The following is a 15,845-nucleotide window of genomic DNA, read 5'->3' on the forward strand; positions in this document are numbered from 1 at the left end:
ACACCTGATCTAATGGACCAAGTTTCAATTAGCCCCATCTCTGAACGTCTAGTAATCTGGCGAACCTGTCAGAATTGGGACAAAAGTTCAATTTACAATGTGTTTACGTATTATATTGGTTTTAAAAATAAAATAAATATATCAATAAATATGTGTGTTTTAGGTATATGTGTTTTTAAAATTTGTATTAAAAAATATTATTGCATATGTTTTTAAGATATATATTAACATTATTTTAGAATATAGTCTATATATATATAATTTATCCATTTAATGTCTATTCCAAAACAGTACACCGAAACGTACTAATATCAAAATATTCTGTTCCGGTGACTAAACCGGAATGGTCACCGGAATAGATTTCAAAACTTAAAAGTTGTTTTAGAGGAACTTTTAATGAACTTCTTTCTTTTCTGGTAAGGAAACTAAGCAAAATGGATTTGGGACTTATGTTAATTACAGCAAGGTTTACTATATACACACCAGTCTGCAAGTAGAAAGACACTAATTATTATAAAGAGAATAAGTCTAAATTACAATTGGAGTTTCTCAAAATTGCTTTAAGTTCAACATGTATATATGAAACTTAACATCATGTAATGCTATCAAAATTTATCCACCTAGACATGATCCCGTGTACGTTATGGATGTTATATTAATCCCCTTCGGTGCATGATCATGACAAGATTAAGGCTCTTAATTTCTCTTTTGACTTCTCCATATCATGCATGGGCTATATATATATATATATATTTATATATCTTCCATCCAGTACTACTATCTGCGATATTATTGCAGCTGCGCGCTCGATCGATCGGTTAGGTTACGTAACAGATATAATAAGAACACACATGTTTGCATTTATAAAGTATTACTAAAACATTAATTTTTGCTGTGTTTGATAAGAAGAATAATAGAAATATAATAATTAAATTGAGATATTGCTAGCGTACAGTTTGACTTGGATTAATATTGAAATCTTTTTAGTTCAATAATTTCTACTAATTAATTTATAAAACTCTAATAATAGATGACGCTAAACTATACAACACATATAAAAAGCCAGCTCCCACCTATATATAAATCACAGATCAGTGGACCAGTGACGGTTTATTTAGTTAGAACATATAATCTTAGTACGTACGTATAACATTAGCTAGTTTAATTAATAAACTCTCTGATCTCCTCTTAACCATGGTATTAGCCTATAGAAGTTAATTAACACGTACAGCTATATATATATATATATATATATATATGGGCAAGCTAGGCCACTCTGCCGGCCAGACTTTGTTTTTTTTTGTTCACATTTTTTAAATAGTTTTAAAAAATAAAAAAAATACATCAATACACTTAAAATCACTTCCTTAATCATTAAGTAAAAAAAAAAAAGTTTGACCAGCAGTCAATTAGGGCGGTCAAACTAAATGGGCAAATAAGCTTTTCCCTATATATATATATAGTATACGGCTTAAATGGTAATATAATATATGAGTAACACTAGTTAGATATATAGTCATTGATTGTGTAAGCATCGCACACTTTTTTTGAAAAAAAGTGGAGTTCATCATTAAAAAATTAATTTTTTTTATGTGGATCTCATATTTACTCACTTCTTTTTAAATGAGTCACTTCTCATAATATATATGATGTAATGTGATTCATCATGCACGCAACTCCTAAACCTAAAACGGTAACGTCATCTTGTCTTTCTCTTCAAATATATAAATGTTGATGATAATATTGATACATATATATATATATATATATATATATATAAATCTATCATGTAGTACTAATGATATCATCGCCTTTTGTCTTAATTATTGGACGGCATATAATTTGAGAAAAAACCAGGCAATAGAAATAAATTTTACTAACTACGTAAGTATATACTGATCTCTCGACTTATGTCAAAATCAAATTTTGGTGGAGTTATTCTATCTGGGCATTCTAGTAATCATGAATATATCAGGCATATATAATGCTTGATAATTGCTCCTTAATTGGCTATTAATTGTGATATATTATATGCAAGTGGAGGGGCATGCATGCACGTCCAATATTATTATTGTGGTGCCTCTCCATTTAACATAAACATCTAACTTATAATTACAAAAAGTCTTTTATATACCGGTAGTCATCATGTACAAATAATTAACATGCTCTGTGTAAATTCAACCTTTTAATAGAATTCATGAGAGCGTGCATGATGATCTATAATTGTCTGACTGAATTGCAGACAAGGGTATATGCAAGACAGAGGGCCGATGCAACCTCCCACTTTGATAGGTGCTTGGATGCGTGGACAGATGATCGAGATGCATGCTTGGATATATAGGGGATCGGCCTCTCTTGTGCCCTAATGCAACAATTAGGTCAAAAAATTGCCAGCAAACTAGATGATCTGCTTCGTTTATGTGCGCTAAAGTCACCAGAGAGATGAACCAAACACCTCATTTCATGCATTTCATATATAGATCTGCTCTTACCATCTACACTAGTACTACTGTATTACAAGCACTATTTAGAAAAGGGGGTCTTAACAGAATAATGTCTATTATGATTAATTTGTGCAACCTCAATGTGCAGTCCTTCCAAAAAAAGTGGAAGATCACTAAAAAAATTATTTTTTATAATAATGAATTTCACTTCATGTTCTAATAGACTGCACGAGACTTATATATTTCCTACGTTTATACATATCTACTCACCCGAAAAACTATATGGTTAGGAAAGGGCCAAAATGTATATCCTAGCTAGATTAAATAATAGTCTAGGAATGCCATCATCTATAAAATTATAAATTAACCTCCCTTTGCCGTCGGTGAGTTGAATCTTAGGGAAAGCCACTGCCCAATTGCTTGATGGCCGCCAACTTACATCGGGTTGCTTCTGTCCCTCTCACTTTCTTAGGACAATTGATCAGTTTCTCTTAGTTTGTCGATTATATTATATATAAGATCCACATAATTAATATCATTCAAGCCGGTGGAAATTTGTCTGTAATATATATATATATATATATATATATATTATATGCATTATTGGGGTTGGGGGGGGGGGGGGGGGGTGGTGAGCGTGATGCCCCTTTGACTCTGGAGCTCCATCACTAGTACAGCAGTGACCAGCCCAACAAAATCAGAAAGAAAATGCCCTCTGGTTTATTAATATATAATGTGCATTAGCTTACTTATACTGTTTTCTAGATTCCATGCACAAGTACTGCTACTGCTCTATAATATAATGCAATTAATTAATAAACTCTCTAAGTGGAAACTACTGCATGGACTAGACGACTTTAATAATGTCATAATTTAAACATTAAGTTGTATTTAATTAAGTCACAATTATTATGGTCAATAGGCTATTTAATAATCTATAATAATTCAGCGTAATCAACCACATGCATATATAGATATATATACATATGCATCCTAAGGGCTCGTTTAGATACAGAAACCTGCATCACATCTCATTATTATAACTTTTTTAAATTCTCACGTACACAAAATATACTAAATAATTCAACTTTTTCAAATCTCAAAACAATAATTATATTAAAAAAATAATATTCTAACAATATTTTATTTAACTAATCTAAAATTAATCATTTCATATCACTATCCAAATGAGCCTAAATCAGTGATTTAATATACCGCTAATTCATTATATTTTTAATTTCCTAGCATCCTAAATCAGTGAATGTACTTATAACATATTCTCGATCTCATTATCTTCTATATATGAGTAATGAGATACATGCATTTAATTTTTTCTACAAATTTTCCAAAATTCAAAATAGATAAGAAACGCAAAGTTAAAATAAATTAATATTTTTATGAATTGGCACAATCGTATTAGTTGGTTAAAAAATGAATCGCAAAAAGTTATGTCCATATATATCATTATTATTTTCTTTTACGTGGATAATGAACTTTTTATTTCTAAATGACATCAGAGATGCTGAAGGCCGTTAATTTAATTAATTAATTTACATCATGACGCAAGGCCAGCTAGGTAGAAGAACATTGGAGCACATGCATGCATGCATATGCCCTGGCCAGCTTCATCACCATGTATGACCTCCTCTAAGACCCACGCTGCCTCACAAACTCCTTATATATCCTCTATAAATATACATTTCAATAACATCTCAGCCTACACTGTCACTACATCCATCTTTACTCCCTCTCGATCGCTAGCTACTCTCACACGCAAGCTGTCCCAATGGAAAAGGCTCTTCTGAGGGGACAATTATATGCTTACTCAAAGCTCGATCATGAAGACCCAGAAGAGAAAAAACATCGGCAGGCACAGTTCTTGATCCATAAAGTACTTTTTCAGGCGGATAATCTAAGAAGACCATCGTTTTTTAGAATCAGGATATGCAAGCTGAAGGTTAAGATTGGGAAGAGACTAAAGAAGCTGAGGAAGAGCGTGTTGTTGGGAATATCTGCGGCTAGAGTTGGTGTTTACAAACGAGTAATCATTTATATGAAAGCATGGAAGCGGCTGTTTCACCGTGGGCAGATCATTGTTAGCCTGCCTTCTGTGTTCGCTTGAAGTTTTTGTTTCAAGTTTTCATCTTGTTATAAATATGTCAGTAATATATATGTACTGGCATGATCCGCTTCTGATCTTGTACGCTTGTTATATATATATATATATATATATATATATATATATATAATAGCATGGTTATACCACTTTTTATGAAGCCCGATCTAAATCTAGTTACACCTTTCAACGGACACGGAAGCATCAACTAAGTGCTCCAGAATATGGTGAGATGAATGAAGAAAAGAAAATTAGTTCGTGAGATGAAGCACTCGATCGATGCTGTTACGATAGTTTCTTCTTGTTTTAGGCTTTGATTGTAGTCTTTGTAGATCATTTCTTCTAGTTTGGGATCAGACTTTTATTTCATCTGGTTTTACTAGTCTTCCATGTATAACACTGAATGATCTACTCGTGAAAATGGTTTATCATGTCAATTGAGCTTTATGGGCTTATAGCGCTCATGCCTTAAATATTACGAAACGAAGATCGTCTTTCCTTGGACTAAACTATATCATAAACTAAGGAAAAAAATAAATAAAATGAAAGTCATGTTTTATCATTATTGAACTAAATTAATGAAGTGCTTGATTCAAATTGAAACCGGTCAAGTTCGTGATCAGGTGTCATCATGCTTAGCTCGTTCTTCAAATATTTAAATGAAAACAATTTATATTTGTACATTCATTGTTCACACATGTATCATGTACGCCGTACGTTTAAAACGGCTCCCTAAAAATCTGCCATATTGTCGTATACTTATCCTCACCCTCCATGAATGAATTGTGGGCAATATGCATGGTTAGTCCATCTAGATTCCAGACCAACCCATGTGTCCTAGTCAGCCCAACTCCCAAGAGTAGCTAATTTACAGATGAGAAAATCTTCTAGCTGGTTGTTGCGTTAATCCCTTAAAAACATCCGCCAATCAAAATTCACCACCCCATCTTACTGCTCATTGTTTATAAAAAAGTCAGCAACCACTTTTAGGGCACTGCTTGTTTATGTTGATGATGTGTTGCTAGTAAGTGATGATTTGGAACAAATTCAGCTTTTGAAGAAGTTCTTACACGATCAATTTACAATTAAAGACTTGGAACCATTGAAATGTTTTCTTGGTCTAGAAATAGCAAGATCTAAAACTAACATTTCACTTTGTCAACGAAAATATGCCTTGGACATATTACAAAATACTGGTAACCTTGGCTCAAAACCTGCTGCTTTTCCAATAGAATCAAATCTCAAACTCACTGTTGATGATCTAGAGCTTTATGAAGATCCATCAAAGTATAGGAGACTGATTGGTAGATTGTTATACTTGACAATTACCATACCAGATCTTGCCTATTCTATCCAAGTGTTAAGTCAATTTCTAGCAAAACCAGCTGTTAGTCATCACAAAGCAGCAATGAGGGTCCTCAGGTATCTGAAAGCTACACCAGGGCAAGGTTTGTTTTTCTCATCATCATCAAAACTTCAACTCAAAGCCTTCTCAAACAGTGACTGGGCATGCTGCCTCGACATTAGGAGAAGCATAACAGGTTTTGCAATATTTTTAGACAATTCCCTAATTTCTTGGAAGTCCAAAAAGCAAGCCACAATTAGTAGATCCTCTGTTGAAGCAGAGTATCGAGCTCTTGCAGCTACAACATGTGAGGTGCAATGGTTGGTCTATGCCTTGCAGGACTTGCAGATTGATCATCAACAACCCACAGCTCTATACATAGATAGCAAATCAGCAATGTCTATTGCCACCAACCCAGTTTAGCATGAAAGAACTAAGCATATACTGATTGACTGTCACTTGGTTCGAGAGAAATTGCAAGAGAAGCTTATCAAGCTGTTTTACATTCTCTCTCGGCTACAGTTGGCAGACATACTCACCAAGCCATTAGGTTCATTGCCTTTTCATCACACTCTATGCAAGATGAACATTCTCAATATTCATATTCATCTTGAGGGTGGGGTGTTGGAGTATAGCATCCCATATAGAAAACATGGAGCTAAAGTCCAAAGAAGAAAAGGCTAAAGCTAAAGTAGACAATATACATTAGTTAGTTATTTTCTATTTTTAGTATAAATAGATGTAAACAAAAATGGTCACTCACTTGATTCATTCAATACAATTCTTTCAGATAGTCTACGTACATCATACTTTTCTGTTCTTCATATTTTTCATTTCCAGTTTATGAAACTCTTGACAGAGTTAAAGCGGAAAAGGTTGTCTCGCTTCAATGAAAATATCCCAATTTCTAGAGACTCCATTCAGAAAATTGGATACGAAGCCAAAGCTAGTATTTTCAGAATATTAAAAGACGACGACATTTTCAATTTTATCATGTGTGATGCTGCTCATTAAACTAACGCGCGTGTCGAGTGCTTTGGTTTCTTGCTTTTACTGGAGAGCGTAAACCCCTGAGAACGGCCCATCCGTTCTGAAGTATAACTGTTTACAGATAGCTAGTTATGATTGGGATCTGATATACAATATGCTTTTTTATTCAAAGCTTCTATATAATAAACACACATCCATATAGCTTAATTAGGATTCTTCTTGATTTACTCAAACAATAAAGTATTAATATAAGAACTATTGAACCGGCAAGGTTCATGTATGGCACGTCATTCGCTAAACACCACGCCATTAATTACATGCATGAACATTAATTAATTAAAATTTGAAGTGTCGGATTCACTTTAAGCCCTTGACTCCAACCTGATGATCATCATAAGATCAGTCAACGGTGCATAAAGTACTATATACGTTTTTCTAATTTAATAGTTACATATTTTGCTAGACATGCATACCAAAACTGCATGCACTTGATTGATTGGTGGTAAGATTCTCCTCGGGCAAGAACAAAATCAAATAAAATCAATTTCGGTCTTGCTTTTATTTGTGCACATGATTTGATCAATTAGCTTGAGCTAGCTCAATATTAACCCTGCGGTACCATTCGATAAATATATATATATATATATATATATATATATATATTACTAAAAAGAGAAAAAGCACGAAATTAAATAACTCATGACTCATTGAATTAGTTTTTTATTTTTTTTCCCACAAACACAAAAAAAGCTTTGGAAACATTTTTTCCCTTAAAATAAACGATAAAAAGGAGCCAAAGATCAATGCGCGAATTCTCTTCATGAAAGCTTTTGATCCACTATTTCCTTTCTTGGCTAATATCAAATTATTATCAATAACCACCATGCATATCGGTCTCCAACTTTCTTAATTATCTCTCTCGATATTTCAAACTAAAGTCGTGCACCAAACCACTAGAGGAGATCAGCACGCGGCGTTGATGGAGCACTTTAAGGGGCTTGCCTGTTGCGAGTCTCCATGCTAATAATCCTTTGCTTGCAAGACACTGCTTCTAATTGCCTTCCCGAATATCCAATGCATTTCAACCTCTTGACGGTCAGTACGTAGGACTACTTGATGGTCTGTACCCAAAACTTTGAACTGTCAGTACATGTACATTCAAGGCTTTAGACATAATTACCATCTTGACCTGAACGATGAAATTCCAACTGTAGTGAACATCAACTACCAGATCATCAAGCAGATAATTTTCTTTGAAATACTTTATGAAAATAGCCCCAAGAAAACCTAAATGTTACAGTACAACCAAAAAAAAAAATGCTTATTCGTCGCAAATAAATACATGCATGGCCACAAATAAGCTTTTCTTTCGTAGTGTTAAGAACTATCGTATAGTCATCTATAAGTATCGCAAGTTCAATATCCATAATAAATAAGTTCAACGAAAAACAAAGAGATAATAGATAGAAATAGAAGAAATGGTGGAGATCATCATCAATAGGCCAAAGCCTTGGTGTGGCTACTCATATCCTATAATTGTAACTATATATTATATATGCATACATGTGTACGAACATAGGGTTAACAAATATAGCCTAACTTCGAGGGGAGGACCTCTAGAAGAGTAGAGAGAAAGGGAAGGAAAACTTTACTGAAATTTTGCATAAAAGAAATTGACAGAGCATATTCCCCATTTCAAGGGTATCAGTAACTAACTAGAGTCTTGTATACTTGATCCATCCTCACAACATTACAAATTATAACCAGTAACATTTCACCACTTATTCTACTTAAACAGAAACACAAATAGAAATAAAAGCCAAGTAAAAGTCTTCTAGAACTCTTCCTTCCATGCGCTGGCTTAATCTCGAGCATCAATTTCATCCACAGTCACTGACTGGCCAACTTGGTCTTCTTCCTTGCTTACTCCTTCAAACCACTTTAGCCCCAAAACCACTTTAGACATGTCACAGAGTCTCCCTGTTTAAAACACCTTGCCCACAAGTAGCATCCTCCTTCTATTGGCCTTGCCACTGTAACAGAACCTCCACCAACAGCAAGTTTTCCTTTTTATGAACCCTTCTCTCTAGCACCGCCACAAGCTCTGGTTTCACAACTCCTAGAGAATCTATAGGAGGTAGTTGAGGAAGGGGATGTATTTCTTTTCCCAATTTCTTTTTCAGCAAACTTACATGAAAGACAGGGTGAATTTGAGCAGACTCGGGGAGTTTCACTCCGTATGCCACAGATCCGACATGGTGAGTCACCTGGAATGGCCCGTAGAAACCCGATTGTTGACGGTAAGGTTGCAACCTCATAAATATCCAATCTCCCACCTCCAAAGTTCTTTCCTTTCTTTTTATATCTACATACTTTCACATTCTTTCTTATGCCCTTTGTAAATTTTGCTTCAGTAATGGCATGATTTTTCTCTAGAGCATAACATAGAATCAATAGCATCCACTTGGGTAGATCCAGCTTGGTAACTTAGAAGTTTCGGGTGAGGGTATCCATAGAGGGCCTTGAAAGGGGTGATCTGTGTGGAGGCATGTTTGGTGGTGTTGTACCACCATTCTGCCATGGTGATCCATGATGCCCAGTCACGGGGTCGATCTTCACTGAAACAACAAAGATAGTTTTCTAGGGCCTTGTTGACGACTTTAGATTGACCGTTAGTTTGAGGATGGTAGGCTGAGCTAAAAGCCAATTGAACCCCTTGCAACTTGAAAAGCATCCTCCAGAATTTCCTGTTGAAAGTCTTATCCCTGTTTGAAATGACCTCATTAGGCATCCCATGTAGTCTAAACACATGCTTAAGGAACTGTTGGGCTAGGGTAGATGCAATGTATGGGTGATCAAACAGAGGAAAAAAGTGGCTGAATTTGGTTAGCCGATCTACAATAACCCACAAACAGTCAAAACCTTGAGATGTTGGTAACCCCTCAAAAAAGTCCATCAAAATACTAGTCCATGGCCTTGAGGGTATTGCCAGGGGATGTAAAAGTCCCACTGGTAGACTGTTATTTGGTTTAACACACTGACACACATCGCAATTATGGATATAGTCCTTCACTTCAGTATTCAAATAGGGCCAGTAAAACCCTCTCCTAATCCTGTGTATTGTTTTCTCATAGCCCGAGTGTCTCCCACTAGGGCTGTTATGAAGCAGCTCCAATAACTTCTTCTTCAAGGCCCTACCATTGGCCCTAGGCTTGTTTTTGTAGTACAACAGGCCATCCCTACAAGAGTAGTTATGATTGAGTTTCCCCTCATTCTCTTGTTGTAATAAGTCTTGTTGATTAACATCTGTAGAGTACAACTGCCTTAGTTCATCTAATAACCTCAAATCAGACATTGACACCATAGCAAGTGTCATCATTACACCTTCATTTTCTTCCCCCCTTTGAGATAGGTCATCTGCCACCCTATTTTCTTTGTCTGTATATATTCAACCAAAAAATTGTATCCCAAGAGTTTGGGCACCCACTTCTGCTGCATGGGTGTTCCTACCTTCTGATCTAGGAGGAATTTCAAACTTTTATGATATGTTTTTACTGTGAACTTAGCCCCTAGTAGATAAGGCTGCCACCTCTTAACTGATGAAACAAGAGCCAACAGTTCCTTCTCATAGGTTGACATCATTAAGGCCTTTCCTTTCAAAGCTTGACTATAGTATGCTATGTGATATCCCCTTTGTAATAAAACAACCCCTACTGCCTTGCCTGAAGCGTCACATTTAATGCTGAAAGGTTTGGAAAAATCTGGAAGGGCCAACACAGGAGGTCTCATCATAGCCTCCTTCAATCTCACAAAGGCCTTTTTAGCTTCTTCATTCTATTGAAACCCTTCTTTTTTTAGAAGTTCTGTCAAGGGTGCTGCTATACCCTCATACTCTTTGATGAACCTTTTATAGTATCCTATTAGTCACAAGAATCCTCTAAGGGATTTAAGGGAAGATGGGGTTGGAAGTACCAGGTTGTGAGAATCAATAAAGGGAATGATATTAGAATTTTGTTTTTGAAAGGGAAAGAATGACTCATAGAAGATTACATCCCTTGAGACAAAGCAAGAATGATCCTCAAGATCATAAGCTTTATACCCCTTGATGCTAGGAGGGTAACCTATGAAAATGCATTTTCTTGCTCTGGGACTCAGCTTGCTTCTATTACTCTTGAGGGTAGAAGCAAAACATAGACATTCAAAAACTTTTAAGTGAGTATAGGAGGGGATGGATGAGAAAAGAACCTCATATAGGGACTTATTGTTGAGAACATGTGTTGAAACTCTATTGATGAGATGAGCTATTGTTAACACAACATTTACCCAAAATTTCAGTGGAAGGGAAGCTTGGAAAAAAAGGGCTCTAGCAGTGGAAAGGAGATGTTAGTGTTTTCTTTCCATCACCCCATTTTGTTGAGGGTTATAGATGTAAGTTCTTTGGTGTAAGATGCCATGAAAGTTATAGAAATATGTCATTTGGAACTCAAGGCCATTATCAAACCTTATTTGTTTAATTTTAGTATCAAACTGGTTTTTAATAATGTGAACAAAACTTTATAAGATGGTTCTTGTTTCAGACTTGAATTTCATCAAGTAAACCCAAGTGACTCGACTTTTGTCATCTACAATGGTTAGAAAATATTAATGACCTTGGATTGAAAGATGAGAGTATGGCCCCCAAATGTCACAGTGAATTAATTCAAAAGGAAAAGAAGTGGAAATAGAACTCAAATGAAATGGCTTCTTCTTTTGTTTAGCCAAGTGACAAATTGTGCATTGCATTTCACTATTACATTTCATATTAGGAACATGGGACTGAATAATGTTCATCCTCTAATGAGGTACATGGTCACTAATAGAAAAAGCCACATATGCGGCCAAACAATATTGCCGCGAGCAACAATTGGATGGCAGAAGCTGTTTATCAACTGTAGCCGTGTTTTTCTTCTGGAGAGCAAGATATTCACCTCTAGAAAGACTATTTGTGGCAACAATATGTCACCGCAAATATAATCGCATATACAGCCTCGTGTATAGCACGTATGGGTATTTATGGCGACGTTTTCGCTTTATTTGCGGCGATTTTTAACTGCCGCAAAATGTCACATTAAAATCCTACGTACGCCCCTTTCTTTTTCCCCCTTGTTTTTTTTCCTTTTCCCCCTTTTTTCTTTTCCTCCAAATCGATACTCCCTCTCTATTCTCAGTGAGTTTGCTGCCGCCCTTCCAAAGCAGTGCCCGCTGCCGTGCCGTCGCCACCTCGCTAAGAGGTGAGTCTCTTAATCCTCCGTCTGTTTCTTTCTCTATCTTCATCTGTGTGTGCGCGTCTCTGTCTCTCTCTCTGTCTCTCTCCCTCTCTCCTTTATCTCTCTCTGTTCGTTTCTCCCACTCTCTATTTCGCCCTAATTATCTCTCTATTGGTTCCATCGTCGTACGTGGGGATCTCGACCGGAGCGTGGACGAGGGCTGCTGCTCAATGAATGGGTCTGTGTTTTTCAATTTTTTCCCCTCCCGTTTTAGGTATATGTATTGCAAGCATTTCATCTGAGCATAGTGCTATTGCCTTCATCTATGTTTGTTTTGATTTACGTAGATTTGGAGTTCCTGTGTATGAAAGTGGGTAAGTTCACTTTTATTTGGATATTCTCCATGATTGATTGTGAATCTGTTACGAATTTATTGTGAATCTGTTATGAATTGCAGTGCTTTATCTACATTAGGGACTTTTTGATGTTGAAGGATGGGTTTGGATTTTAGACACTGATTTAGAATTGATTTGGGGTTTTGAAAGCTTGGTCGAATGTTGTTTTGGGTGATATACATCCGGGAGTTCATGAAAGTGAGTTTTATCTGGTTTTAGTTAATATGGGGTTTTATCTAATTTTAGTTCATGAAAGTGAGTTTTATCTGATTTCGCCCTAAAAATGTTCTCAAAGGAAACCTTTGAAAATATACTATTTTTACATCTTCTATGAAAGTAATTCTAATAAATAACAAGGACATGAAACGGATACTAATGAACATAGGAAGCTACTGCATGCATATGCCAAATATTTAATATAATTTCCTTCTCCATGGATTTTGTGAAATATTTAATTCACATCCAATCAAATAAATGCATGCTGAGGAGGGTAGTAACAGAGAGTTTTAGAGTCTAAAATTAATGTTACAACCAACCTTGTGGTGGTGGAGAACTTGAGGCAAACTTGAGCGCCAACTTCAAAATTAGACAAACTTGAGGCAAACTTCAAAATTAGATAGCTTAAGGCTTTCGGTTTAGGCTCAACAAGTTTGTGCTTTGTTCTTTTATTGTTTTGTTATGTATTTGGTATGTGTGCACCTGTAAGTGGGCTTTCATGCTTATAAATACATATGTGAGTATTATCTATCGAAGTTATGCTTATAAATACATAGTCTCACTTGTCTATGGTTTTTTGAACTAATTCTGTTATACAACTCCTTATAATTTTTTGATGTTGGATAGGTAATGGATCTCTATTGAGGTTTACATTCATTGACTCTCTATATTCATTAACAATTCAATTGCAATTGAATTACATAGTTTTATGATTAAGATATCCATACTCATGAAACAATTGTTTCTCTTGAAATAATAAAAACCCCATTTGTTTCTTTAGCTTGATGTTGGAATTTATGAAAGCGAGCTTGTTCACCTGAGGTGAAATAACTAGCTCATATTAATCTTGAAAGCAAAACATGCCAGAATCCCCATCTCTTGTTCACCGAAGGTGAAATATTCTTTGTAATCAATAATATTACTTGATATTGATGGCGATTGCTCTTTTCCTCTTCTGTACATTTACAACAATCAGCAATATTACTTGATATTGAAATATTTCCATCTTGTAAAACTGATATTTGGTCTGCATTTTTTTTTATTGTTGACAGCCTATGTGCTACCACAATTGTTGTCATGTTCTTCATCAATCTGTCCAGAGTTTGTTGCACCACACACTCTGACTCCACACCTAGTCTCGCTTGTTCACCTAGAGCTATGAATGAGTTGACTCCACACCTAGAGCATGAGGCTCTTAGTTTCACCACCACTCAACTATATATCGCCAGGTATTGCCATGCATGACATTCATAGCACTATATATGTCAACTCATTTTTTGAGGTGCATGTCACTGATCAATGTCAATATATTTAATTAATCTGTAGGTGGTGGAAAGATTTAGACTTTGCAATGAAACTACATTTTGCAAGAGACAGAGTTGTTGAGTGCTTTTGGATTGTGGCAGTCTATTTTGAGCCCCAGTACTCGCTTGCAAGAAAAATACTAACCAAAGTTATTGCTCTGACATCCATCATAGATGACATCTATGATGTATATGGCACACTCGAAGAGATCAAGATCTTTACGGAAGCAATTGAAAGGTTTGAAAGTAGTGATATCGAGTGGTTTTTTATTTTTAAAGATTTTGGTGTATGATATCATGAGTCTAATAATTACTTGATCTGCTGTGAAATGCACATTATTGCTTTGATGTTGTTTCTTTTATTCATCCCTTGCATTTCTTTACACAGAAAGCATGCAGAGTAAAACTTATTCAAAATTGCATTTGCTGAATTTATTGCAAACATATTTCTGAGGAGGTTTTGTCAATTATACATGTGACAAAATATAAAATTAGTGGATTTTGATGAATACGGTGTTCTGCATTTATATTTTTTTGGGCATAATTGTTCTTTGCGGCGAATCCTAATTCGTCGCTGAAATTTTTTTAAATGTTTATCATTATTTGCGGCGAATACTACTCGCCGCAAATAATTGTTTCCAGAGAACTAAGCTACGGCAAAAATGAGTTTACCTTGTGTGAAAATTTTATTTTCGGCAAAATGTTTTCGTGGAAAAAGATATCCCATCCGATGAAATCTAAAGGTCACTGTAATTGATCAAGACAGACGATTTATTCTCGGCCAATTTGCTGCGAACGAATATCGGTCGGATTAAGTCTTTTGTGGCGAGATGTATGCCTTTTGCGGCGAATAACACTCGCCGCAAAAGTAAAAATTTTTTGTAGTGGGTCTAATCTAAAATGCCATAGATAAAATCTTTGTGGTTGGCTAGAGCTTGAGTCAAGACTGTTAAGAGAGTGAGTGATTGAGAATTTTTTTGGTTGATGAAGGACTTTTGATAGCATAGCAGGAAAATGATTGAGGTATGAGGATCCAGGAGAGTATCGAGTTGTTGTATCGGAGCCAAGGGACATAAAGGGTGCTGGAAAGCTCAGGTGTTTCAATGGTTTCATCTAGAAATCCAAGCTTGTTTTTGATTGAGATGGCCAAGGTGAATGAACAGTGCCAAGAGAGGTAGTAGGGGCCTGTGAGATGAGGTGTGACCACCACAGTGTTAGCATTGTCACTGTGGTGCAGATAGAAAGGGCTGTTGGGGGTCTTCAGATGGGGAAGGGTGAAGCTGTGGATTTGCTTCAACCATGGGAACAAAGAATTACAGATAGAGTGACGAAGAAGGAGATAGAAGAGTGATTGATAACAGAAAGGAATGAAGCATGTCAGACCTACTCTGATACCATGTTAGAAATGTAGCTTGAAGAAGGAAAGAATGAGAGGAAACTGAGGCCCAAGAAGTGAGAAAATTCTGTCTTTCTTATTTCATTTACTGCACTTATATATACAAAATCCTTTATATGTTCTATTTACAGCTCGAATGAATACAAAAGATAAAAAAGGAAAATAACTAACTTATGACATAATCACACAAATATGTTTACACATTTACACAAGGAGGAATACACTAGCATGACCATCCTAGGCACTTAAAGCAGACTGCAGGCAACTCATTGTCTCAGTTTACTGTCTGCTGGTCTAGTGCTTGCAGTGTAGTGGCTGCATGTTCCTCTGCTTCAACAGTAGCAGAGTTGGGTCGTCCCTCCATGGGCCTTAAGTGCAGTTGGCCTTTGAGCC

The 15,845-nt window shown here is 35.8% G+C and overlaps 2 protein-coding genes across 2 annotated transcripts; both read left to right on the plus strand.

The window, feature by feature from the left end:
* Positions 1-4,230: 4,230 nt before the first annotated feature.
* On the plus strand, positions 4,231-6,328 carry LOC121265634 (uncharacterized mitochondrial protein AtMg00810-like). Its single transcript, XM_041169324.1, has 2 exons — positions 4,231-4,539; positions 5,612-6,328. Exons 1-2 carry the CDS (start codon positions 4,231-4,233, stop codon positions 6,326-6,328), a joined length of 1,026 nt encoding a protein of 341 aa, XP_041025258.1.
* Positions 6,329-13,910: 7,582 nt separating this feature from the next.
* LOC121265635 ((-)-germacrene D synthase-like) lies at positions 13,911-15,407 on the plus strand. The gene is made up of 4 exons (XM_041169326.1): positions 13,911-13,981; positions 14,079-14,294; positions 15,174-15,207; positions 15,294-15,407. Exons 1-4 carry the CDS (start codon positions 13,911-13,913, stop codon positions 15,405-15,407), a joined length of 435 nt encoding a protein of 144 aa, XP_041025260.1.
* The last annotated feature ends 438 nt before the right edge of the window (positions 15,408-15,845 follow it).

The sequence above is a fragment of the Juglans microcarpa x Juglans regia genome, chromosome 5D (assembly GCF_004785595.1).
Source record: "Juglans microcarpa x Juglans regia isolate MS1-56 chromosome 5D, Jm3101_v1.0, whole genome shotgun sequence".
Classification (NCBI taxonomy): domain Eukaryota; kingdom Viridiplantae; phylum Streptophyta; class Magnoliopsida; order Fagales; family Juglandaceae; genus Juglans; species Juglans microcarpa x Juglans regia.

Coding starts and splice junctions, on each gene's coding strand:
- LOC121265634 (XM_041169324.1), top strand. CDS start 4,231: ATGGAAAAGGCTCTTCTGAGGGGACAATTATATGCTTACTCAAAGCTC. Junction 4,540..5,611: donor TTCACCGTGGGCAGATCATT/GTTAGCCTGCCT, acceptor GAACAAATTCAG/CTTTTGAAGAAGTTCTTACA.
- LOC121265635 (XM_041169326.1), top strand. CDS start 13,911: ATGAATGAGTTGACTCCACACCTAGAGCATGAGGCTCTTAGTTTCACC. Junction 14,295..15,173: donor TTTACGGAAGCAATTGAAAG/GTTTGAAAGTAG, acceptor GGTTTCATCTAG/AAATCCAAGCTTGTTTTTGA. Junction 15,208..15,293: donor TTTTGATTGAGATGGCCAAG/GTGAATGAACAG, acceptor ACTGTGGTGCAG/ATAGAAAGGGCTGTTGGGGG.